The sequence below is a fragment of the Ctenopharyngodon idella genome, chromosome 1, assembly GCF_019924925.1.
Source record: "Ctenopharyngodon idella isolate HZGC_01 chromosome 1, HZGC01, whole genome shotgun sequence".
NCBI classification, from domain to species: Eukaryota; Metazoa; Chordata; class Actinopteri; order Cypriniformes; family Xenocyprididae; genus Ctenopharyngodon; species Ctenopharyngodon idella.
Window position 1 is genome coordinate 32,347,845 of NC_067220.1, and position 25,544 is coordinate 32,373,388.

Here is a 25,544-nt window from a genome sequence, read left to right on the forward strand (position 1 = left end):
CTTCTCAAACTCAAAGTCTACATGTTGCTTAACCGACAGTCACTAAATCTGTTCATTCGTTGTTAGCGTGTTGGCTACATTCTCCACCAGCTCAACTCTCAGCAGGGTACGTCAGCTGCTCCATTACTCAACACGAGCGATCGAGGTACGCGGCCTCGTTAGCAAGCAGGCCTGTTTCGGTGGGCAGCTTTATGCGAATCTGGCCAGCATTTTGCTATTCGTCTTCCAAATTAGCACGGTTAGCACGTAATTCTGTCCTGCTCTTCTGTTCGAGCCAGCCACCCACACACCACACTCTCACCCCGACTCCAAACTTTACTGAACAGAAATGCTTGCTGAGTTTGATCACTTAATGACCTTATTGCTCTAAGTTTAAACATTATAAATGGCCTCTAGACTGTAGGAGATCATATTTTAAAATATATGTCAGTGGTTTTAATGGATTGGTCAATTTGACAGTTTCATTTAAGCTGTAGTGTGAAATTTTGTGCTGCTAGCATCACCAAATGAAATTGCAAACATAATGACTGTTATCAAACATGTTTGCAGAATACTCACCCTGCTTGTCGTTGGTCAGCCGAAGAAATTGTTCACACCATTGGTTGAGCCAATGCTGATGCATTAGGCTGGTCTGAATGCTTTAACAAAAAAGAGCAATGTGTTGACACTTTCAGAGAAATTCACCCAAGAATGGCTTACTTATAGTTGCCCCTAGTTGGAGAACGTATTTTAACATTAAATAAAAATGTAAACACTTCAAGTTTAAAGTGTTTAGACAGTATGATGCATTTATATGCAAACTGTTGTACAGGTTGTGTTTACTTTGTGTGTGGCCTTCCAGAGTTTTTAATACGATTGAATATATGTCTTTAGGCCAAGGTTGATACTTCATCCCTCTTTGCTGAGTGCATGCATTGCAAGAGGTGTGTGTGTTTGTGTGTGTGTGTGTGTTTGAGAGAGAGCACAAGAGGGAGCTAAAAGAATTATGGTACCTCATACATCATATGTGTCAGACTGAGATAAGGGGCCTCTTGGTTCCACGTAGGGGTGTGTGTTTGTGTATGTGTGAATTGTGTGTTTGTGTGTGTGACCTTCCCTGTCCCTCTACACCCACTCACTCTCATTAGACCTCTTCACAGTGAGTCCACACACACATGCCTGCATTACAACATACTTGCATCATGATTCTTTCAGACAGACACTTCAGACACCGGTACTGTAAGACAGCTCTCACACTGACCAGCAGCATCCACGCATTTTTAGTATGTATTTTATTGTTATAACATGAAGTCCTTCACAAAAATTTCAAATTTAAGGGTCATTTAAAGCTACACACTACATGGCGATAGTAGCCTCAATTCATTTTTGTCAGATTTTTATTTGAGCTATATGGGCATTTTTTAAAAATCTGATTTGGGCCACTTTCATTGTTCTAGATCCTGGACAGTTTGAACTGATTCAAGGAAATTGATCAAATTCAAAAAAAAATTGTTTTGTTTTGTTTTTGTTTTTTTTACTGAAGTATAAATCTATTTACAGATCTGTTTTAACGCTCTCATCCACGCAAGATGCAAGACAAGAAAGGATCGCAAAACTAGTCTATTGACATGCATTTTAGGAAACGTAATGCCCATATAAAAAGCTCATTTAAACTGTAACATTCACAATGTTACTTAATATTATATATCTTCAGCAAAATCTAGAGTATTTGATATATCATCAAGCCCTATCCTTAATTGAGCATTATGGTCTGTAATGTGAACTTATCCAGACAGTACAGCAGATTTTTAAAAGAGGCGACTGTTTGATTTAGCTTAGTGTGACACAGATCTGTTTATTCATTTGGAAATGATTGGGGAGCTTCATGAGAGGGGGAGAAGGAGAGTAGGAGCATGAAATATTTCTCACGACACCCAAAACACACTTGCTGCCAACTGCACTTTCTCTTCTCGAAGGCTGCGATGCTCTTTTTAGATAACTGGTTATTTCAGGAGTTGTTGAGAGCTCAGAGCATACTCAAATTAGTGGGTTGAGGTACATTTAGTACTTTTGGTGTACATTATCACTATTTACTTGTGGCAATTAGCAAAATTGTGTGAAGTGAGATGGTAGTCAAAAACAGTATAAGTCCACTTGTAGATCACCAGTAATCATAACACAAAATGGCATCTACAGGAGTGGAAGTCCATGTTTTATATAACAGAGCCAGTTTTTCAGATTTTTCAAAAAAAATGTTACTGGAATGTAATCCTGACTAACAGTTTTGTACATTTCTGTTTTCCCCTATTCACTGCACTGAAAATAGTAACTGAGTGAACTGACTTATCTCAAAAGGACTTTGGAGTAACTTAGTGAGCTGCACTCACTATATAAAAGCCTGGGTAACACTTTAGTATAGGGAACACATATAAACAATTAACTATGACTTTTCCCTCAATAAACTCCTAATTTACTGCTTATTAATAGTTAGTAAGCTAGTTGTTAAGTTCAGGTATTGGGTAGGATTAAGAATGTAGAATAAGGTCATGCAGAATAAGGCATTAATGTCTGCTTTATAAGTACTAATAAACAGCCAGTATTCTATTAATATTGCATGCTAATAAGCAACTAGTTAAAAGACCCTAAAATAAAGTGTTACCAAAGCCTGTTTGTGAAATGCATCATCTCTACATCCTCTAAGCTTAAGCATTCACTTTAGTAACAAGTTTAGGAATATGATTAATCACAATGCTGGCATGTGAATAAATGGTGCATATTCTGGAACGCGAACATAGTCATGTGAGCCCATTTTAGGCGATTTTATTGGTAATAGCTCTTTAAAGACTCTTTATGACTAAAGAAAAGAGTTGGTTTTTTTTTTGTTTTTGTTTTTTTTGTTTTTTTTTGTGAAGTGTGGCTTGTCAAAAGCTTCCACTGCCAGACATTTAAGATTTTTTATTAAGACTTGTATGCTTCATTAGGCCTTGGGCCCTTCCAGATCATTCATCAGAAGCACAACTCTTACTGTGAGAAAGCCATGGATTACAGCAAGCTGTGCACACACATCAGTCAACCCTGCAGGAGCCCCTCTGTATGTGTGTGTGCATACAGAAATGTACCCACACACAAAAAAAATGCATCCAAAATGATCTTGTCAAACTTCCATACTGTAAAAGTGCACAAATTGAACTGTGGTGTGAAGAATCCTATCAAAATCCTTATTGGAGCAGATCGGTTCCCTTGGCAGCCATTTTAGTAAGCCCCCCAGGCAGCTATTTTGTAGTCATGCAAGTTGAATGAGGAAAGACCGAAATCTCCAAACTTCTTGGCAAGGTTAGGTTTCAATAACATGTCAAATCACAAATAAAATCTGACAACCATGGTATCACAAATTTCACTTCTATAACTCAAATCTGGCTACAAAAATATATTTTTTCGGTTTGTCCAGCTGATGGACAGACACAACTTAGAGCAAAAATTTCTTGGACATTGATTTTTTTTTTTTGATTTTTTTTTAACATCTGCCATATTGAGCCTTGTGATATATCACATTTATTTCAGCACACTATCATTCCAAAATTTGGGGTAATAATGATTTAAAAAAAAAAAAAAATAGTATAATAAACTTTTAATTGGACAAAAGATTTCTATTTCAAATAAATGCTGTTATTTTAAACTGTCTGTTTATCAAAGAATCCTAAAAATTATTTAGTATCCTAATCATCCTAAGAATCCTAATAAATTATTTATTTATTAATTATTGATGATACCTGTACATTGACACATAATAAAAAATTACATTTTAATATAATATTAAAATGGTGTTTTTTTAAATTTGCAATATTTCACAATATTACAGTTTGTACTTTTTACTTACTTTTATTTATCAATTAAATATACTTACAGTATAATTAATACAGTATTTTTTTTTTTACATTTGATCAGTAGAGTACCTTACATGCAGTCGAAAACAAACAGTTTCCATTTATGCGGTACCGAAGCGCCTGTCCATCAAAACCTCCCATTTATTATCACGCATGCACACGCGCGTACAGACAAAGAAATCAATAGCAAAACCTACAGCACGCTAACACACAACTGCATCATCTTGATCTCCAATGCCCTCAATTCTCCCCTCACGTCAAATCATGTCAGATAGATGGAGGGTTAAAGCAAAAACAGCACGCACTGTACATCTACAAATCATTTTCCACGCTTTATCATTTCAATCACTTATTAATGAAACGCCCTTTCACAGCATATTAATCCAAGCATGCTTTGAAAAGAGAACAGGATTCAGACTTGCAGTCTGTCAAATGCTGCGGATGGAGGTGGTGGTGGCGTGCGCTATCCTGTCATTACAGTGCCGGGGCAGCTGGCGGGCAGGTAGAGGGCTGACACATTGCTAACATTTGATTGGTTCTGTGGGATGGCTTGAGGTGCCCATGAGCGTGATTAAAACACATGTTTGGCCTTTATGTCACACTAGCTATACCCACAGCTGTGGGGGCATGTATACCACCATGTGGCTGCGCATAGCAATTAGGATAATGGAAATTAATATAGTCTTTCTTTCTTTTTCTTTTTAGAGGAACAGTGACTGAACCGCGCTGGACGTGATGTATAATTGTTTCCAGATTAATGTCACTTTAATCAGAGCTCTTTGAATGTGCACGTAAATAATGAAGCATTGATGTCCATAAAGGGATGATTGCCTTTTTTTCCTTTCCCCCCTGTCTCTCCTTCACTTACTCTCTCTCTCTCTATATCTCCCCTAAGGACCATCAATGTAAATGAACAAAAGTTTGTTGTAATTAGCCAGTAATTGGCTCCCCTCACTGGCAAGTTTCCAGCTCAGAGTATGCGTTAGCTTGTGTTTTCATAACCCGTTGTGTATTCTGGGATAGATACGCAGCCCAGTCTTCTACAAGTGTCTAAGTTCTGGATCTCCCAGACATAACAGTGAGCGTGTGGAAACGAGACACCCGAGGAATTTAATCAGTACGCTCTCGTGCTCTCTCTCTCACACACACACACACACAACCTCTCAGTCAGTCTCAACCACACACACTCGTCTTTCATTCACACATAAGTGTGTCTTCCTTAAGAACATAATCCAGCTAATGAAGCCTCTGCATAACAGTGTTGTTATGCTTGTATTAAAAGGTGACCTTTTATTTAAGATGATTTGATGTGACTTAGCATATGTAATGTTATGACACGCCACACAGGGTTTCTCCCAAAGCCTTGTCAGAAATCATTTCATTTAGCCACAGGAAGGAGATGATTGCTCTCGTACACACATGCGGATGATTCAGAGCTTATCCATACAGTATTCCACCAACACACCCCTTTTTTTTCCCTCACTCAGGGCCATATTATATTTCACTCACACACTGAGGGGCTCAAGGATAATAGACCTGATGTGATGACAATGTGAAACGTGAAATAGCAAACATACAGCAGGATTCTTGAACCACATGTCAATCATCGGGATGCAATTACCAATTAGCATGCAAGGCCCCGTTCAGTGCGCTTTTCTAACCGTACTGTAAATCCCATGATGCCTATGTTATTTACTTTATGCATTATAAGTGATAGTGTCACACATTAAAAAACCTATTTATGGGAACGCTCTGTGAATACTGAACAGAAAGAGTGAGTCATTTTCTACAGGTGTTGTTTTCATTTGTTCCATAAAGGGTGTCGCAGAGGATTGTGCAGGGTACCGTTGGGGTTTGAGAACCACGGAAGTCCAAGACTGCTCAGTGGACGTGTTTTTGCTTTATTTAACCCAGTGTGTGTGTCAGTTTTTGAAGAGGAGTTGTACAGTACACTGAAAACATTTGGTATAGGATTTAATTTGAAGCAATTTTCACTCAGAAATTGCTTGTAAATTTCACAAATAATTGCAAAGAAATGGCAAGTATCACATTGAATTAAATGTGATATTTCGAAGTAGAAAGACTGAAATATTTTTTTTTTTTATCTTTGTTTTTACGTACATATTGCTGTGAGAAAGGAGAAATTAGTTAGCATGTCTACTCGTTTACTCGCTTTGCACTTTGGAACCAGATGCTGAAATTCCGACATCTTCCAGCAGTACTAAAAAAGCTCTTCGTTTCTGTATGTGGGTTTCACACCTTTTTAACATCCTCTTTCTCCTTTTTTCTTCTTCTTTTTGCTCCCTGTAAAGCTCACCCGGAGACGTATGTCCAAGGTACTGTATCTTTTCTCCTTTTTCTCTCTCTCATTCTCTCTCCCTTGAGCTCTTGTGTCCCGGATTGAGGTCTTTATGACATTTTTATGGCGCATTAATAACCTCTTCTCTCTCTCTCTCCTCTGCGTGTCTGCTATTATTGTGATTCTTCATTGGCTTCTTTTTTTGGACTGTCAGAAATCCAATCCAATGTCCTCAGCGCTCTCCTTGGTTAATGTTCCAACTTCTGCAGAACCACCCCCCTCGCCCCAACTAAATCACCACAGCTCCACATCTGCAGTTTAGCATCCGAGAGTCGCAGTCGAGTTCATTTTGAAAACAATAGCGCGCCACGAAACCTGCACGCAAATGACGATCGGCCATGTTTATTTTATAATGAACTACGAGCTGGTGGTGTAAATGGAGATCAAGAGAAGAGATACTAGCAGATTCTTGTTTACTGTTACTGAGGTGTTTTTGGAAATGATTTCACAGGGCTAAATCAGTGCTAAGCCAAGTGTGATTCCAGACTCGCATACTGGCATATGGTGCATCAGACCGCCAAGAACTCTCACAAGGTTTTTTTAAACATTAAGATGTTTCTTAAACTCTTACGGGCTTACTTTGATACTTTTACTCCAAACCTCAATATGTTAGCTCGGAACATGTTTCTCGCTTTGTTTTTGTTATGTTTTACCACATCCCATGTTGCTTTTTTTCCCTTTCCTCACTCATACAATGCTAAACAGACATGGCACGTAGTGTATCTCAGTATGATATTTATTCATGCATTCAGTAACACAATATACACGCTGTGGCAATCCTCCAGACGGAGTCGGCCAAAGTCGAAACAGCTCCCACTCCTCTCTCAACATCTCGCCTTCCTCCTTCTCAAAGCCCTTCTTTCCTTTATGGTCATTTGCTTCCTTTCTCTCTCTTTTCCTTTTGTGTTTTTGTGTTCTGAATCGTCCTTCACTTGGACTCAAGTGCTCAGATTTTTTTTGTTCATTTTCTTTCCCGAATTTTCCTCCCTCCCGGCCCCATAATAGGAGAGAGGATAGGATTTAAAGGTAATGCATACCAAAGCCCCAGGGAGACTGTCACAAGCAATCACTCCGCTGTCTCTCTGTGTCTTTCTTTCTTTCCTTGTTTCTTGCTTTCTTTCTTTCTCCCTCCTTCACTTTTTTTTGTCTTGAAGCACGATGTCAGCGTGTCTATGTTCTAGTCTCCTCGCTCTATTTATTGTCGTCCTTTATATCTGCCAAATTCATCAATGTTTGTCTTGAACAAGCCACACACACAAATGCACACACGCAATTACTGACACGTGCTCACACACCTGTGGTCCTTGAGTTTTGTTTGGGAATCCTGTGGGTCCTGTCTCCATGCATCCCGCAGCCTGACCCCTGGTGTTTGTTAGCCTAGCTTCTCCCACAGTCCTCCCCTTCCCTCCCCCTGGCCTCTCTCGCTTTCCTCTGATTCCGTCCGGCGGAATGTGACCTGGGCAGAAAGTATAGCGCTGGAGGCACACAGTCTATCGCCAGCTCAGATGTCCACCCTATACTTTATGCCACTGGGATTCTCTGTGTGCCGTAGCTTCACATGGATGCCACTGCTGATTTATTATTCCCTCACCCTTTTATATCCCTTCCTTTGATCTCTTCTTCTAAATTCAATTTTCTTTCCTTTAATTAGTTTTCTTTAAATAAATTTTTATGGGTTCTCATTTGGATTCCTCAATCGGTTCTTTTTTCTTTTGAATCTCACCTTGATTTTCTCACAAATTTATGCCATCCCTTTTGAAATGATTGGTTGTGTCGAGAGAGCATCCGTTACATCCATGTGAATCTACAGCCTCTGTGCATCTCACTAGGCCTGTTTGAAGTCCAGCGTCAGTCTGTGTTCACCTTTAAACCTTTACTTTCATTCTCGACGATGTCAGTGTATCTCTGTTTGGATTACCATTTGTGTTTCACAAGTCGAAGACACATTGTGTCCTACTGTGGCCACGTACGATGATTTTTAACAGAACAACAGAGCAACTTTCAGAGAGACTTTCACATAAATTTAAAAACACGCACATAGTCACTCTGTCTAACACACATTTGAACTTGCGCACGTCCGTACTAGTGTATGACGGCTCTGTCTGTCTCTGCAGAGGGATGCCCAGGTCTGTGCAACAGTAATGGCCGCTGCACGCTGGATCAGAACGGCTGGCATTGTGTCTGCCAACCAGGCTGGAGAGGGGCTGGCTGTGACGTTGCCATGGAGACGCTCTGTGCAGACGGCAAGGACAATGAAGGAGGTGAGGTCACCGGTGACTGGACGCATAAATGTTATAAAATTTAAATGGGATGCATCACATATAAATGCATATGGAAAAGTGTATGTAAATATCACATACATATTTGTCAATGATAATCAGGTCAAGTATATAACCCTGGTGGGGATGGTAAAATGTGCATATTTAATTGTTTATGAGACAACTGACATATTGTGACATTGTAATTTCTTCACAGTCAGTAAAAGTCATGATGAATTTAGTTGTGGTAAAGTTTTTAAGCAGGTTTAAAACACGCACCAGTCTTGTTATGGCCATTCTAAACAAACAGAAAGAAACAGAAAAGTAAGCATATATTGATTTAGAAGAGTCGCTCTGTTTCTCACTGTGGTATCCCAACAGAATATAGCACACAAGGCATGACCCTAAGACCCAAGACAAGTAAATCTTAAAACGTTAGCTCAGAGTCCAGAGGTTCCACTTCTTGTCTTGACAGACATCAGGGAGACTGACTATAACAGAGCATCTCTTTTTACTTACATTTAAAAAAAAAAAAGACAGGCCTGCACAAGGGGCGAGTATAGCCGTAAATCCTTCTCCACTGATCCTGCATTCAGGGCGTGAGTGTGTCTGGATGCAGAACTTTCTGGTACATGCGAAGTTCCGTGACACACTTGAGGTCCAGAATACGGTTTCGTCCACACAAATGTCTAGAAATCTTCTCCGCTGAGGTGAACACGTGAACCTTTAAACACAGCCCTGTTCCAAAGTATTTGAGGAGATTATTTTTCTAGTTGGAGATAATGCGGTCTGTAACATCATAAATCTGAAGGATTTACAGTCCTCTGGAAGCCTGACAAAAGGCTTTGAAGTTTTTCCAAAGCGGAAAGAAAAATATACAGTAAGGTTATGATATATTCTCAGTCATACAGTAATCGTGCCACGTTTTGCAGATTTCTTTGAATTTGGCTTCCTTTGAATAGCTATTACAAAGAGGTACTGTAAAGAACATAAGCATAAAGTTCTTTACATAAACAAACATAAAAAATAAATACGTTTCTCCTTAAATACATATACATGTCCAAAGATCCCATTACGTGACCTCTGTTTTGTGTGACCTACGCAAGCTATGTTAACAGATCCTGCTCTCTCTGGAGGAACCTTTGCATGTCCGTGTTGACTTTGGCCATAGCGGACCGGATTTAAGGCAGTGTGAGAGTTACGAGAGGTCCAGATCTCACATGAAGTTGCGTGGTGCTTTTGGCAGGGGGTGCCGGGACACTCGTAAGGCAAAACAAACAGTCAGACACTCTGCCTCGATCTCACCAGAGCAGTGTCAGCTCAGGGTGCTGTAAAAAATGAATTGGTCTCATACTGATTGGCGCAACAACGCGCGTTTGCGTATGTTTGCACATGTGTTCTTTTACAACCCCCCTGTGACGGTGTGCCAGATGTACACAGGGCTTTTTATAAACTAGCTGAGACGGATGGCAGAGGTTTATGGCACTTACCTGCGGGAGATCGGATCACATTTCCACACAAAGCATTAACCAGGTGTTTACTGATAGAGGCAAGAGAGAGTCTTGACAATGTGAAAGAAGAAAGAGAGGATATTGCTGTCATGTTTCTGACCCTAAAGGTGAGAGAACAAATGGGTGGATGATGTTTGAAGCATAGATGCAAAAATGTTTCAATTCTCTCACACTATAAGCGTGTGACAGGATCTGTAAGTCAGGACACAGGATATACTACAAGACTCTTGAACACTTAGCACCTCATATTTTTTATGTTCATTGTTAAGGTGTGTGTCTGTGTGTGCAGATGGCCTGGTGGACTGTATGGATCCAGACTGTTGCCTGCAGAGCTCGTGTCAGACTCAACCCTTCTGCCGTGGCTCTCCTGACCCCATCGACATCATCAGCCAGAACCAACCCACAAGCCCACAGCAAGCCGCCCAGTCGTTCTATCAGCAAATCAGCTTCCTCATCGGCCCAGAGAGCACACACGTCATTAACGGAGACAACCCGTTTAACAAAAGGTATGGCTGTGCTCGCTGCAATGAGCAAATTAAACCTGAAATAGTAAGAGTGTATCAGGGTTTAACTGTAAAGTCCCAAACCTTATCAGGCAAGTGATGAAATCATGTTTTATACCAGGTTTTTGTGATGTATTGAGTGTTGTGAATTATGCCGAGTTCAGTAAGTCTTTGAAGTGAAGTATTCCAGCTGGATGATACATTTTCACTTAGATCGGTTAAAATGTATAGAAAATTATAGACAAATCAGTAATGGTTCACACAATAACCATTACCATACCATAAGCCATATTGTTTCCAGCAAATATGGGATTTTATAGCTGTCATAAAGTTGAATTAAAGTTTGTTTTATTTATATATTTGTTTTGGTTCATTATATATTCAGCTCGGTTCATGCAGTTAGATGACAAATACAGTCAGTTACAGGGGCCAATCCAGAAGGGGGCGCGCACGGTAATGCAACACTGTTTGCTAACCGCAACAATAGGAAAAAGAGCAGAAGAAGAACAGTGCCTGTGCGAATGACTGCTTGAAAACAAGTCCTAGATGCATGCAAGAGTATACTTTGAAAGGCTTGTGCTCTCACCTGTGCGTGAAACAGAGCGGAACTTGGAAAATTAAGTATAGGAGGGTTAGGTTTAAGCTTTGAATGTTTAAATAGAGTTTAAGTGGAGCAAATTGTAGCACTCCTGATGCACAAGTTTTATTTTTCATTATTCTGTTTATTTTGTATTTATAACACAAGATGCTTTTCAGTTTTGTAGCTGATTGTGACCAAATACCTTTTATTTTTTATCAGCCCTGCAAAAAAAAATATGACCTATGCAAGAATGCATTTTGTTTACTGCTTAGTGCTTAATACACTAAAGGAGGCTGTACTGTACCAACTACCTCAGGGGGTACTAAATGCAGCTAGGTGGAACAAACTGTAATTTGCACAACTCTCTGTTCAAAATAAATTTAAAGAAACCTAGCATTGTAGATTTGTTGCTTTTTCCAGTAACACTTTAGTTTAGGGTCTAATTCTCTCTATTTGTTTGTTTAGTACTGGTTGCTTATTAGCATGCATATTACTAAGATATTAGCTGTTGATTTGAACTTATAAAGCACATATTAATGCCCTATTCTGCATGACCTTATTCTACATCCTACCCAATACCTAAACTTAACAACCTTACAAACTAATAAGCAGTAATTAGGGGTTTATTGAGGAAAAAGTTAACAGTTAGTTAATGGTAAGAATTGGACCCTAAAACTAAAGTGTGACCATTTTTCCTATTGTAAATCGTACTGAACCGTGACCCCAAAACCGAGGCATGTACCGAACCATTATACCTGTTTTATATATATATATCAGAATATATGTTGGCATAGAACTGAACTTTAATGAAAAATATTTTTTTTTAAATCATATAGCTAATTTAAAAAAAAAACACACTATCATTTTTGTGGTGAGGCCAGTGAAGATCAAGTGAAAATCTGAATTACTGCACTAACTCACCTAACTGAAAATAATTCTTAATGTCTAACAATTAAAAAAATACTGAAGTGCAGCACTTGTTCATGGTGGCTTACGATGTCAATTTTATGAATTGCACGTCTAATTGATTGTCTGACCTGATGTCAGATGTTTTGTTATAATCATCCAGTTTCGGCTTTGCGAGCGACCATGTGCGGTAACCGCCATTAATAAAAAAGAAAAAGAATTACTCCCTACAATTGCTTCTAACAGCCCTCTTAAAGACTTCATACAGTTTCCATGGAAACAGATGTGCTGACAAAACCTTATAAGAACCGTGTGACCTGGGTTACAGAGAGAAAGATTTTCTGAAGTTGCATTAAAGTGTAATTTACAAATTATGCGCCTCAATTTGCATTGTGTATGTGAGAGCACCATAACAGTTATTGGAAAGAGATGTTAGATCTGATAATAGCCTGCTTGAATAAGCAGTGCTATTAATTAAGTTGTCACATCCAGAGTGTGGGTTTGTCCGAAGCATCTTCTCTATTTTTGCTTGAATGGATATAATCATTTATTAGTTGTCATGGTCAGTTGCCTTCATATCTCTGTTTTACCTTGTTCATTCCTTGTGCTTTGTCAATTAAGCGCATGTCACTATTTCAAGTCCTTCCTTGCAAATATCCTTTTTTGTGCTTTTAACATAATTTCCTTCTTGTGTCTGACTAAGATTCAGTGAGTAAGCTAATATCTGCGGAAACCAGGAATAAAAACACAAAGCAGACTGACTGATCTGTGACACCACAAATGCTCGCAGTCACATTTCAATTTGACTGATACGTGATAATAATGCAATAACGATCAGTTTGTTTATCTCATTCCCTGCCTCCTATGCATAACTCAATGCACATGTTCTGTTAAGATGGAAATCACATTAAAGTTAGCTTGATTACTCTCAAAAATTGCTTGGCAACTGTTATTCGGTCATGACAGATAACACGATTAGCTACAACAAAGAGTTTAATAGGCCCAATGCCGGTGCCCCATATGTGAGGACATTAAACCTTTAAGTACCTCTGTGGCAAGATAAAGACTGATCTGATAAGGGGAGGTGTAGACTAATGTGATTTAAAAATAAATGTACAAACCCACGCGGGGCACATCTGCACTGAATATCGGTCATTTTGGCTGGAGAGTTTGTTTGGCAGTCATCGAATGTAACACAAACCATGTGTACCAGACTCCCTCATCCTCCCAGTTTATGATAAAATAGAATAATCGCTTGCTAAATAATATAAATGTTTAAGTCAACATTATGGTCTCTGGTTTTTGTATTCATTGTGAAGTTTAGTTCGATTTGTAATTTTTTTTAATCCTGGGCTGCTTTTTGTTTTAAAAGTACAAATGGTGATAAAAGGACACAGCACAGATTTTGGCTGACTGAAGAAAGGCCATTATTGTGATTAATGTTTTATATATATATATATATATATATATATATATATATATATATACATACACAGTGGGTATAGAAAAGAATCACCCCTCTTTAAAATAATCACATTTTGTTGCTTTGCAGCCTGAAATGAAGACGGACATAGTTTTGTTTTATCCAGCTGTATTTATGCTTTACAACTTATAACATCCAAGTGAAAGATACAACTCCAACATGTCTGAAAAAAAAATTAAAAATTAAAAACCAGAATCACTGAGATAGGAAAAGGATCACCCCCTTGTGTCAGTATTTTGTTGAACCACCTTTTGCTTTACTTATAGCATTTAGTCTGTTGGGATATGTCTCTACTGACTTTGCACATCTAGACTTTGCAATATTTGCCTACTCTTCTTTGCAGAACTGCTCAAGTTCAGTTAAATTTGATCGTGACCGTTTGTTGACTGCAGTCTTCAAGTCATTCCTCAGATTTTCAATGGGGTTTAAGTCTGGGCTCTGACTAGGCCATGCAAGAACATTCAAATTTTTCTACTTCAACCACTGTGTGTTCAGTTTTTGATGTGTGCTTTGAGTCATTGTCATGTTGGAAGGTAAACCTTCTTCCCATTGACAACTTTCTGGCAGAGGGCAGCAGATTTTCCTTATTTCCTCATCCTATTTTGCCCCCATCCATTTTTCCTTCTGTCCTGACAAGTGCTCCAGTCTCTGCTGCATAGAAACACCTCCATAACAGGATATTACCACCTCCATGTTTTACTGTAGGAATGGTGTTATTTGGATGGTGAGCTGTATTGGATTTCTGCCAGACATATCATTTGGTGTTGGCTAAATAATTACATTTTAGTCTCATCTGAGCATAACACCTTTTTCCATGTGGCCTCAGAATCTTCAAGTCGTGACTGCATGTGGCCTTTCTTGAGGAGTGGCTTTTTTATTGCAACATTCCCATACAAGCCACATTTGTGGAGAATTTGTGATATTGTTGTCACAGTATACAGTAAATATACAGTACCTGTCAAAATTTTGGAAACATTACAATTTTTTTATGTTTTTGAAAGAAGTCTCTTATGCTCACAAAGGCTGCAATACATTTAAAAATGCAATTTATTCCTGTGATGACAAAGCTGAATTTTCAGCATCATTACTCTAGTCTTCAGTGTCACATGATCCTTCAGAAAATCTTTCTAATACACTGATTTGCTGCTGAAGAAACAATTATTATTATTATTATCATTAATGTTGAAAAGAGTTTTTGCTGCAAAAGAGAGAAATTAATACTTTTATTCATCAAGGGTGCATTAAATTGATCAAAAGTGTTCCAAAAGATTTCTATTTAATAAATGCTTTAATAAATTAATGCAAATAAATGTTTTTCATTGAACTTTCTATTCATCGAAGAATCCCAAAAAAGTGGTGTTCTCTGGGCACCATTTCCACAAAAAAATGTTAAGCAGCACAGTTTTGACCATTGATAATAATAATAATAAAAATAATAAATGTTTCTTGAGCACCAAATCAGCATATTGGAATGATTTCTGAAGGATCATATGACACTGAAGACTACTGATTCTTTCAAAATTCAGCTTTGTCATCACAGGAATAAATTACATTTTAAAATATATTAAAATAGAAAACAGTTACAGTTCATTTGTAATAATATTTCACAATATTACTGTTTTTACTGTATTTTTGATTAAATAAATGTAGCCTTGATGAGCATAAGAAACTTCTTTAAAAACATTTTAAAAAATTGTAATGTTTCCAAACTTTTAACAGGTACTGTATATCTCCACATTCTGTCTTCTGAGTCAACAAGGTAGACAATCCCGCTAAGAAAAAGTTGTTGTTTGTGTGTTTCCTCAGGGTAACTATTGATTCACAGCATAAACATTGTAAAACAACATGCCACTGGAGCAAAAGTGCCAGCTCCTCAATTTTCCAGAATTAAGTATCTGTCACACACCCTGTATATCCCAGCAGCCTCTCTCCAGATGTCTCTTCTATGTCATCTTCAGCCGTCCATTCACTTGAACGCCTGGCTCAGCAAACCCCTGCCTGTGTACATGAAAATGTCTTGTTTTCATTTTGCTACATGCTTCCCAGCACTAAGGGGCCTTTTAAGCAGATTAAGCTTCTGCGTGGTGCATGTTGGCAAAATGGAAGGTGTTTTAAGCAGTGAGGGTTGGATGGAAAACAACTGGAGCATTGAGAGGGTCAGCGGTCCAGAGAAGAGGAGAAGAGCGCATCTGTATGACCGCTTTAAGAATGGATCGAATAACCTTGAGCACCTTGGTAGACGTCCACCTGGATCCAGCCATAATCTTTGTGATGGCAACATCATGAAGGTTATTATTAGAGAGAAGGAAGGGCAGAAAGGGAAAGCTATTATAGAAAAATGTAAAATCCATTGCTCATTATGTTGTTGCTCTTAAGTTTTTCTCCAGGATTATTATAGATTTGATTATTTCTTACAATATTAACCTTGGTTTTGTCATCATGTTCCCCTCAGAGCTTGTGGAATCCAGAGCTAGTAGTTGTGTGATGTGTGGTGTTCAGGGCAAAAGAGAGAGAAATACAGCACTAAGGAGGGTGAATTACAGCATGCTTTTAGGACACTCAGGTTGTGGCAGCTAACACTAGACACTATTGTTTTATTATCTCACACAAAGCAAATGGGATTTCTGAGTTACGGTCACATCATGAGGAATGGCAGCTTATTTATGGAATGTTTACCTGTGCATGTGACCCTGGGGTCATTTCCGCACTTCCTTTATCCCAGCTTCAAGTGAGGGGCGACACCGCACTTTGATTCACTGCTGCTCTGCTGATTAGGCCCCCAGAAAAGCAGTAATGACCTGAAAAATCATCCAATAAGTAGAGCGAGGTGTCCTCAGCACTGCGGTGAAGTGACTCTCTGCCTTCCTGTCATTGATTAACAGCTGAAGCAGATTTCTCCTGCTCATCCTGCCCAAAACAACCCATTTTGTTAGGAATGTTAATCGATTTAAAAATAAATTAGATTTGCCAATTAATAATAAAATAATTGCAATCAATTCAGTATTTCAATATATACTGAGAAAGAAAGGTGATTCAGATAATTTGATTAAAATAATACAATGTTTTTAATTATTTCTCTCTGTACATGTGTGCTTTGGTCATTCATTCATGCCTCCGTTCAACAGTTTAAAGGATTAGTTCACTTTAAAATGAAAATTACCCCAAGCTTTACTCACTCTCAAGCCATCCTAGGTGTATATGACTTTTTTCTTTCTGATGAACACAATTGGAGTTATATTAATAAACATCCTGACGCATCCAAGCTTTATAATAGCAGTGAGCGGGACCAACGAGTATCAAGCTCAAGAAAGTGCATCCATCCATCATAAACATACTCCACACGGCTCCGGGGGGTTAATAAAGGCCTTCTGAAGCGAAGAGATGTGTTTGTGTATGAAAAATATCCATATTTAACAAGTTGTAAAGTAAAATATCTAGCTTCTGCCAGACCGCATTCTGTATTCAACTCTTGAACAAAGTGTAAAACTCTTGCAGTTCAAAACACTTACGCTACGTCCTACGCCTTCCATATTCAAGATACGAAAAAAGTGTAACTGACGCTTTGGTCCCACTCACTGCCATTATAAAGCTTATATGCATCAGGATATTTATTAATATAACTCTGATTGTGTTCATCAGAAAGAAGAAAGTCATATACACCTAGGATGGCTTGAGGGTGAGTAAAGCTTGGGGTAATTTTCATTTGAAAGTGAACTAATCCTTTAAGTAAAAATATTTAAAAAGGTATCTTGTGACCCCATTGCTCTCTGTCGCACCCGTTGCTTTAAACTGACAGCGTGTCTTTTTGTTTGTTTTTTTTTTGTTTTTTGTGATTTGAAAGTCAAGTGTTTATTCAAAAAACTAATTGATAATGCAGAATTCATAAGTATTTTAGGTGTCTATTCCCCTGGTTGGAAAGTTACAGTTCTTCAAACGAAAGCTTTGCACACATCGATCCTTATGAAGCTCCTCGAAGGAAAAGCTGCCTTGGGAATTAAGGACATAAGAATCCCACTGCAGCCTTTAGGGGACTGAATTATGGCCGTCTACAGAGTCAGGGGCACAAGAGTCACATAAATAAGCATAGAGTGTGTGTGTGTGTGTGTGTGTGTGTGTGTGTGTGTGTGTGTGTGTGTGTGTGTGTGTGTGTGAGTGAGAGAGAGAGAGACAGACTTTGTCTGCTTTCTAGTTATTTACAGTGGATTAGACATTTTAACATTGCAGTGAAAGCTTAGTGAATCCATGTTCAGTCATGCTGTAAATCATATTAATAGTGTGTGTGTGGGTTTCTTACCAACCATGTGTGTTTGTTTTGCAGCCTAGTGTCCATTATCAGAGGGCAGGTGCTCACTGCAGATGGTACACCTCTGATTGGAGTCAACGTGTCCTTTGTGCACTACCCAGACCACGGATTCACCATCACGCGGCAGGATGGCATGTAGGTTGATTGAAAACACAAGCAGACACATATCCTATACACACTTCCATACTGTTTCTGTCCTTGAATAACTGAATGTCATAATACAGCACAGAGTACAGATGTCACCAAAACCATCTGTTTAGTACTTATGCATAAAATATACATAAATGTGTGAAAACTTTTTCATTGAATACACTTTTTTTGATTGAATACACAACCTCTTATGGCTCCACAACAGTTTCTGTGTGTGTGTGCGCATGTGTTTTATAGCGTGCTGTCTTATCTACCAAGATCATCTCATGAAAATGTCAGGCATTGCTTCAGGAAGCAGTGCTTTAGCAAACAGCCTGTTTAAAATGCATTGGATTTACAAGGGTGGAATCAATCAGCCAATGGGCCGCACTTTCCCGTACTGTTAAACCAATCCCGGTGTTATTAAGGAGCTGCAGCGCCGCAATCATGAAGGCCTCAGGACTGTAACCAGCAAGCTCTTTATGCAGACATCTTTGTTCAAGGAGAAGGAACTGTTAGGACCCACCATCATGTACTGTCATGTGTGAATGGCTAAAATCAGCAATCAAGCAGAGAGGAAATGAAATAAGCAATTTGCAATTGAACTGAGCAAATTTGAATTGAATTCAATGCAATTAAAGATAGAATAACAGAAAAAGGCATTTAGGTGCAGTTGATGGACTCTATGGGGTCAAGTCTTTAAAGAAATAGTTGAATGAAAAATGAAAATTCTGTCTTCATTAATTCACCTGCATGTCGTTCCTAACCGGTATGACTTACTTTCTTCTGTGGCGCTCAAAAGGTGTCTTTGACATCAGAACTGATGCAACACATCTAAGGGTGCCATTAATGACTTGAGGGCTACAGTGGACGATTTTTAGTGCAAAGTTAAATTTCAATCTGTTTATCACACAAAGCTTTAGAGGATTTGAAATGTGGCACACAAAACTGCTTTTTTGGTATTTCTTTTTCACTTTGGAACCAGTGTTATTTATATACTATTATAGTAAATTTTGAATTATTTTTGTATTTTCAGTTAAATTTTAAATTTATGTTTTTATCAATTTTATTAGTTTTTTAATTTTTCTATTTAGCTTAAACTTATTTTATTTAGTTGTTAAGGAAAAAAATCAAAATTTGTTTCATCTATTATTTTTAATTAACAAAAATGATTTTAATAGTTTTAGTTAACAATAAAATGCTGTTTGAAACCTCACAGCACTTTCATTATATGGAAAAGAGTAGCGAGGATATTTTTCAAAAATTCTCCTTTATGTTCTATAGAACAACAAACATCCAAACATCATACTAGATAATGACATAATTACAGAATTTTGGGGTGATTTTGCTCTTCCTATAGTTGTTTTCTTTTAAGTGAGAAATAGAGTGCATGAGCACACGTAACAGCAATGAGGAGAGGGGTTTGACTGTGACAGTGCATCAGAGATAGATGGAGAGAGGCGTTAGAAAGAGACTGCCAGAGAGATATGTTTAATAGAAAATGTGATGAGAGACGAGGTTGGACTGGAGAGAGAAAACCCAGACTGAAAGAGAGAGAGAGCGTACAGGGGGGAGGCTATAGATGGAGAGAGTGTGTCCGAGATTAGCCCACTCAGCCAGCTGTTGCAGCTCTTGAACACCACAGCGGGGCAGGCCTTAAAAATGGCAGTGGATAATCATGCCCACACCTCTTCCACATCCACTTACTTCAACAGGGAATCAGAGTACCAGCCACGCAGCTGTTAGGGACCAATCACCAGCAGCCTCTCCTTCAGAGCCGCTCAAATGCTCTGCGTGTGTGTATGTGTATGTGTGCGCACGCGTGAGTGAATCTTTACGCTACTATGTGCATATTTTCTGCCCTATCTTGCTTTCCCCCCTGCAGCCGTTGCAGAATATTGGAATATAGGACAGTACGCTCAGTTCCTGACTCATTTCCTTTCTAATAAGGCTCTCGTGGCAACACAGAGAGAGAGAGGAGAGAGAGAGCCGAGGGAGAGTTTTGGCTTTTACACAAATGCAATGATAAAAAGGCTCAGCCACATTATCATGCATTTTTCACCGTGGCAAGGCCCTGTGTCAGAAAGGAAAGGGCTTTCTTAGAAACTCTTGGCTCGGAAGAGACACGCACTGGGATCAAGAAGGTTAAAGGAAGAGACAATTAAACCAGGTCTAGCCATCAGTTCTCATGTCTAATTCATCTCAGTTACTCACTCTATCACCTCCACAGTACATTACCTGCATATTACGCATACCTAATGAGGAGAGTATGACGGTCCTATGTTTTTTTTTTATATGTGTATATCAGTTTCTATGAACTTAATAGTGTTCTGTATAAAATAAGTATTGAAATTTATAAGTACACTCCTGTTTCTTCTGTGCAGGTTTGACATTCTGGCCAACGGCGGAGCATCACTGACACTCAGCTTTGAGCGAGCACCATTTTTAACGCAATTTCGTACGGTATGGATCCCGTGGAATGTTTTCTATGTAATGGACACGTTGGTAATGAAGAAAGAGGAGAACGACATCCCTAGCTGTGACCTGAGTGGCTTCATTCGACCCAGCCCTCTCATTGTGGCCACACCCCTCTCCACCTTCTTCAGATCCTCGCCCGAGAATGGCCCCATCATTCCAGAAACACAGGTAAGGCTCTGTTTGACTCCTTAAATCAGGGTGCTTGTGAGATTTCATACCTGCAAGCTACAATGTGGCTGATGCAGATCTCCAAAACTGAAACAATCCTTCCCACAAAATGTGCTAATTCGCGATTGTAAATGGAACGTTGTTTTCAGCTGGTCAGCTGGAAACTGAATGGTAATTTATTTACATGTGCAGATGAGGGTATCATATGGCAGTAGCCAGTATGAATGCGCAATGAGTCTAGACGTGCTCTGTGCAGCATTCAGTTGGTCACAAAAGAAAGAGCCTTTGAGAACAGTGATGGCACTAAAAAAAAACGTGAGGAAACAGTCTGTTCTCTGCCCTCATCCTGCACCCAGCATGAAGTACTCAGAGGAAAAACAGTTTTGAATCTTAGTGTGGATCTTGCAAGACATAGAAATCACCACAGCCCTCAGCGTAACCCCACATATTGAGGAGATATTGGTCAGCATTTTATATCCTCTTGCACACTCTCCTTTTGTTCCTTTTATAGTGCAAATCCGCACACACTATCCCCTACATAATCTGTGTAAAATGACTCAAGCCTCTTGCTGCCTGTCTGTAAAAATGAAAGCTGGACCCACATCAGACCAAATAAAGCACCATGTCTTTGGGGAGATGAATATAAAACATGCTTAGTTTGTGTCTTGCACAAAACAATTTTTAAGGTCTTAAAGGAATAGTACACTCAAAAATGAAAATTCTGTTATTATTCTCACCCTCTTGTTTTTCAAAACCCATGTGATTTTCTTTATTTGTCAAACAAAAAAGGTATATAAAAAAGAATATCCTTGCCACTCTTTTTAGAATAATGAAAGTGAATGGAAATTAGGAGTGTTTAATTTGTGAATGAATCAATCTTTTGTTTTTAATGAATCGAATGAATGATTCACTCATGTAGTTAAAGGCTCGTTGGAGATGAGGAATAACGACGGTCTGTTCGTCAAAAAGCTTTCATGTGGCTTTAAAAGAATATAACGTACAATTCATATGGACTAATTAATACTTTTGTGATACTGTTTTCGTGCTTTTGCACCCCATTCATTGTAATTGTATGGAAAACAGTGACCAGCTCTTTATTTAAAATGTATCCTTTTGTCTTCCAAAAAAGAAAGACAAAATTTTCATTGTTGAGTGAACTGATCCTTTAAAGCTAATTATAGTTATAAAAAGAAAGGCAAAATAATTGATATTGAATGCTTCAGTCACTTTTTCCTGTGCTATGTAAAATGAGTGCTGTTGTTTATGAGAAGTTCACAAAACTTGGCTCAGTTCTGACTGTTTCTCTCTGTCTGTATATTCTCTTCCACCCTACCTTGTGTCCAGATGTGTATTTGATCCCTTCCTCTATAACCCGGCTTTTCCATTCTTACCTTTCTGTGGCATGTGGGGGTGGGGGTAGGCATCTCCTGTAATGCGAGCACTCAGGGCCAACACATATGCTGTCTTACGAGTTTGCTCCGAGACATAAAGGAGAAAAATTGTTTCCTTATTGTCGGCAGCATATGTAACAGGCCACACTCCTCTTCCCATGTTTCTCCTCGGTCCCAACAGGGGCGTCTGTCCCCTCTGTGGAACCCTACTCATCAAAGTAGATGGGCCCTGATTTGAATTACAGCCTGCTTTGAGAGCAACTCTAAACAGGGGTAATCAGACCCAACCAAGTTAGCATTTAATATGGGGCTTTTGGACCTCAGCTGTAATGGCCTCCAAGGTCTTTTTTTTACCCAGAGCGTCACACATAAATGGCAAACAGACATCCCTCAGCCCCCCTCAGCCAGCGCTCGTAACGCTTAGCGGCCGTGACACCGAACGGGAAGGCATATTGCTTCCACTTGGCCGTCGTGCAGGGCTGGAAAAAAATTGTATTTGGCTGGAGGAGAACGGCACGTTTTCACGTCCAGAGAAAAGCTCTATGCGACAGTGGAAAATCAAATGAGACATTTAGTGAATGAAAGATATATGATTTCCCATCATGCTTTGTGTTTCTACTTTAGTAACTACTGTGTCCTATAAGGCATAACACCTCTAAATGCAATGAAAGTGCATTGATTTGGCTGCTTTTTGGCCTCTCGCAGAAACACTAGCTTCCTTTCTTACTATGAAAAAATGCTTGATGATAAAACTCAATCTGGTCTTTATTACTGTGCATTTAATGGGCTGTATCAAATGAACTTTCAAAGCCTTTTTCATCTTCCCTTTCATTTGGCAAATGAGAAAATATTTTGCTTTAATGCAGCCATATGCACTTATGGCCCTTGCCCCCGTGGCTAAGAATAACACGGCTGCACACGTAGAGACACGGCAGCGCATGCGGTGCCATTTATTAAGAGCTTTATAGCAGGCGGAGTAAAGCATGTTATTAGCTCAGACTCTGTAATCAAAGTTCACAGAGGGGAGGCCAGTACATAGCATGAATGCATTGTGGCTTATAGACGCCCTTAAGTAAACCTACGAACACAGGATATGCACACACACATGTGGATGGCATCAGCTAGTGTTAGAGTGGCAGCGTTGGCCCTTCAAATTGAGAGCATAATGCTACAGTCATGTCTGTGTGTGTAAATGTGAAAGTGTGGAAGTTGAAACCACCAAACTTTGTCTTAACTTGCTGTTCTTTTATTTTATCCCCCATCTACCATTAGTTTCCTGTTTGCCTGGGCTTTTTTGTTGTCGAAGCCACAGACTGCATATCAAAGGTTTTCCCAAAGCCATCTAGCCCCCTCTACTGATCCCTGGAAAAGTGCAGCGGCATCCAAACCAAAAAAAAAAAGAGAAGAAAAGAAATTCCCTCTGGCTCCCTTTGTCCTCTGTGTTAGAGAAAAGTAAATGTCCCCTCCCAGTAGGACACTTGACAATGCCATGAGCTGGAAGACAGGGGGATTACTGTCTTTCCACAGTGGCTTGACTGGCTTTTCATTAAGCACTTGAGGAGAAAGCTGTGATGCAGAATCTCTCTGTTGATCCAAGCTGCTCCTCATCTCCCGTGCTCCTTTTGTGCATCTCAAAGAGGGAGAGAAATTAGCGCTAATGCTCTGAACTTTGGTGACTCCTCACCAGGGGCACCTTTAAATGGCGCTAACTGCACGCTTGTGTTTCATCTGGTACGACGTGCCAGCTGTCTAGAAGTCTGAAATCAATCCAGTTTGAACTCTTCTACTGCAAGTTGTGGCCCACACTCCTCTGTCTGTTGACTATTTCTCGTGGTCGAGCATGTGGAATGCGGTACAGTAATAGCCTCCGACAGTGATGTAAATATAAGCATGTTCCGCCCGTGAAAATCTCCCTCATTAGATCCAAGATGTCAAGTAAATGGCGGTCAGAGCAAACACAGGCACAGATGTGCTTTAATCCTGTGGAGAGAAAAATCGGAGTCCTCATCCTCGGCTCTAATGCCACTTCCAGATGCTCCCGAGTCACTCCTTCTCTCTCCCCATCTTCATTTATCTTCACCTCTTTTTCTCTTTGATGTGCAGGTTCTTCAGGAGGAGACAGCGATTCCGGGTAGCGATCTGAACCTCATGTATTTGAGTTCGCGGGCGGCTGGCTACCGTCCAGTGCTCAAGGTGACCATGACCCAAACCACCATCCCCTTTAACCTCATGAAGGTCCACCTGATGGTGGCAGTGGTGGGACGCCTCTTTCAGAAGTGGTTCCCAGCGGAACCCAATCTGTCCTACACCTTCATCTGGGACAAAACAGACGCATACAACCAAAGAGTCTATGGCCTTTCGGAGGCTGTGGGTGAGTAAACACAGAGATCAGAAACTTGATAGATAGATAGATAGATAGATAGATAGATAGATAGATAGATAGATAGATAGATAGGTTGCTGTACAAAGTTAATCAGAAAATCTCATCAAAACTCATTTATTTTTTACTGTTCAATATTGAATGTACAATTAAATGTGAAAACTTTTTCACTTTCATCCAAGTATATTTTTGCAAGATTCTTTGACTGTTAATTTAGTGTAAATTAACACAGCATCACACCTCTGCTCAAAACCTCCAAACTTTCCAAAAAGGCCTCCCAATTAGCAGCATTTTTCACATTTTTACTAATACATAATATTAAATCAGCTAGTGTTGTTGAGCTGATAAACAACCACCTCACTATCTATCACATGCTGTTCTTCTAGATTCACAGAGTAGAGGAATAATGTAATTACCCTCTGTAGAAAGGCTGAATTTGTTACATGCAAAAATGTAGATGTGCTTAATGGCCCATGCCACTATGACAGTTGCATTATGGGATGTCTCCTTAAATATACCTATGCAAATAGGGAGTGTAAATGGAAAACAAAGCAGTTGTGATTAAGGCCAACAATAGCACAGGAAGCATTTTTTTTTTTCCTCCGAAAGATTTTTTTTTTTTTTCACTGTGGAATTTTTTTATGCTGACTGTATTTTGTAGCTTGTATGATTACCCATCAGCAAAACCACAGAGAACAACATGGCTCTTTCTGTTCTGAGGAAGGTCAAGGCGAATCTGTGGCTTTGTTTTTCACTTAAGCATTGAGAAAGATGGCCAGCTGCTGATGACAGCGCATCAGTTTATTTTCAGCTGATGATGTGGCAGGCAGTAGGCCAGACTAAACTAGACATGCTTTTCAGCGCCTCACATAAACAAACTCAAAAGATGTTGAACCACAAAAGACATGTTTTTTCACTAAATCAGGAATGCATTCTGCCTTTACAAAGTGAACTGTGTAAAATTGTAAATAGGTTAGCTAGGTCTCACGGGTATTGATTGGCTTTCACCTTCTCATCAGGCTTTGGTTTGCCAATTGCATTAAGCAGGTAATTTTTTTCCCAACGAATAGCGGTGCACTTATTGATTCTCTCTGGGGGACATGAGGTCGCTTTCTTAATATGATCGGCTGAAAACAGTTATAAATTTAAAACGATTTGCACCTGGTGAAGCTCAGATTTGTTATGAGATTTACGAATGTTGTGATAGAGACACTGCAGAGTTCAGGCAGGCT

The 25,544-nt window shown here is 39.3% G+C and overlaps 1 protein-coding gene across 1 annotated transcript in view; it reads left to right on the plus strand.

Moving 5' to 3' along the window:
- tenm3 (teneurin transmembrane protein 3) overlaps positions 1–25,544 on the plus strand; it is a 275,510-nt gene that overhangs the window by 216,136 nt on the left and 33,830 nt on the right. The window contains 7 exon segments of the mRNA XM_051889778.1: positions 6,176–6,199; positions 7,228–7,248; positions 8,337–8,483; positions 10,281–10,497; positions 17,782–17,901; positions 20,280–20,541; positions 24,036–24,303. Of these exon segments, the coding sequence (XP_051745738.1) occupies positions 6,176–6,199; positions 7,228–7,248; positions 8,337–8,483; positions 10,281–10,497; positions 17,782–17,901; positions 20,280–20,541; positions 24,036–24,303 (1,059 nt within the window).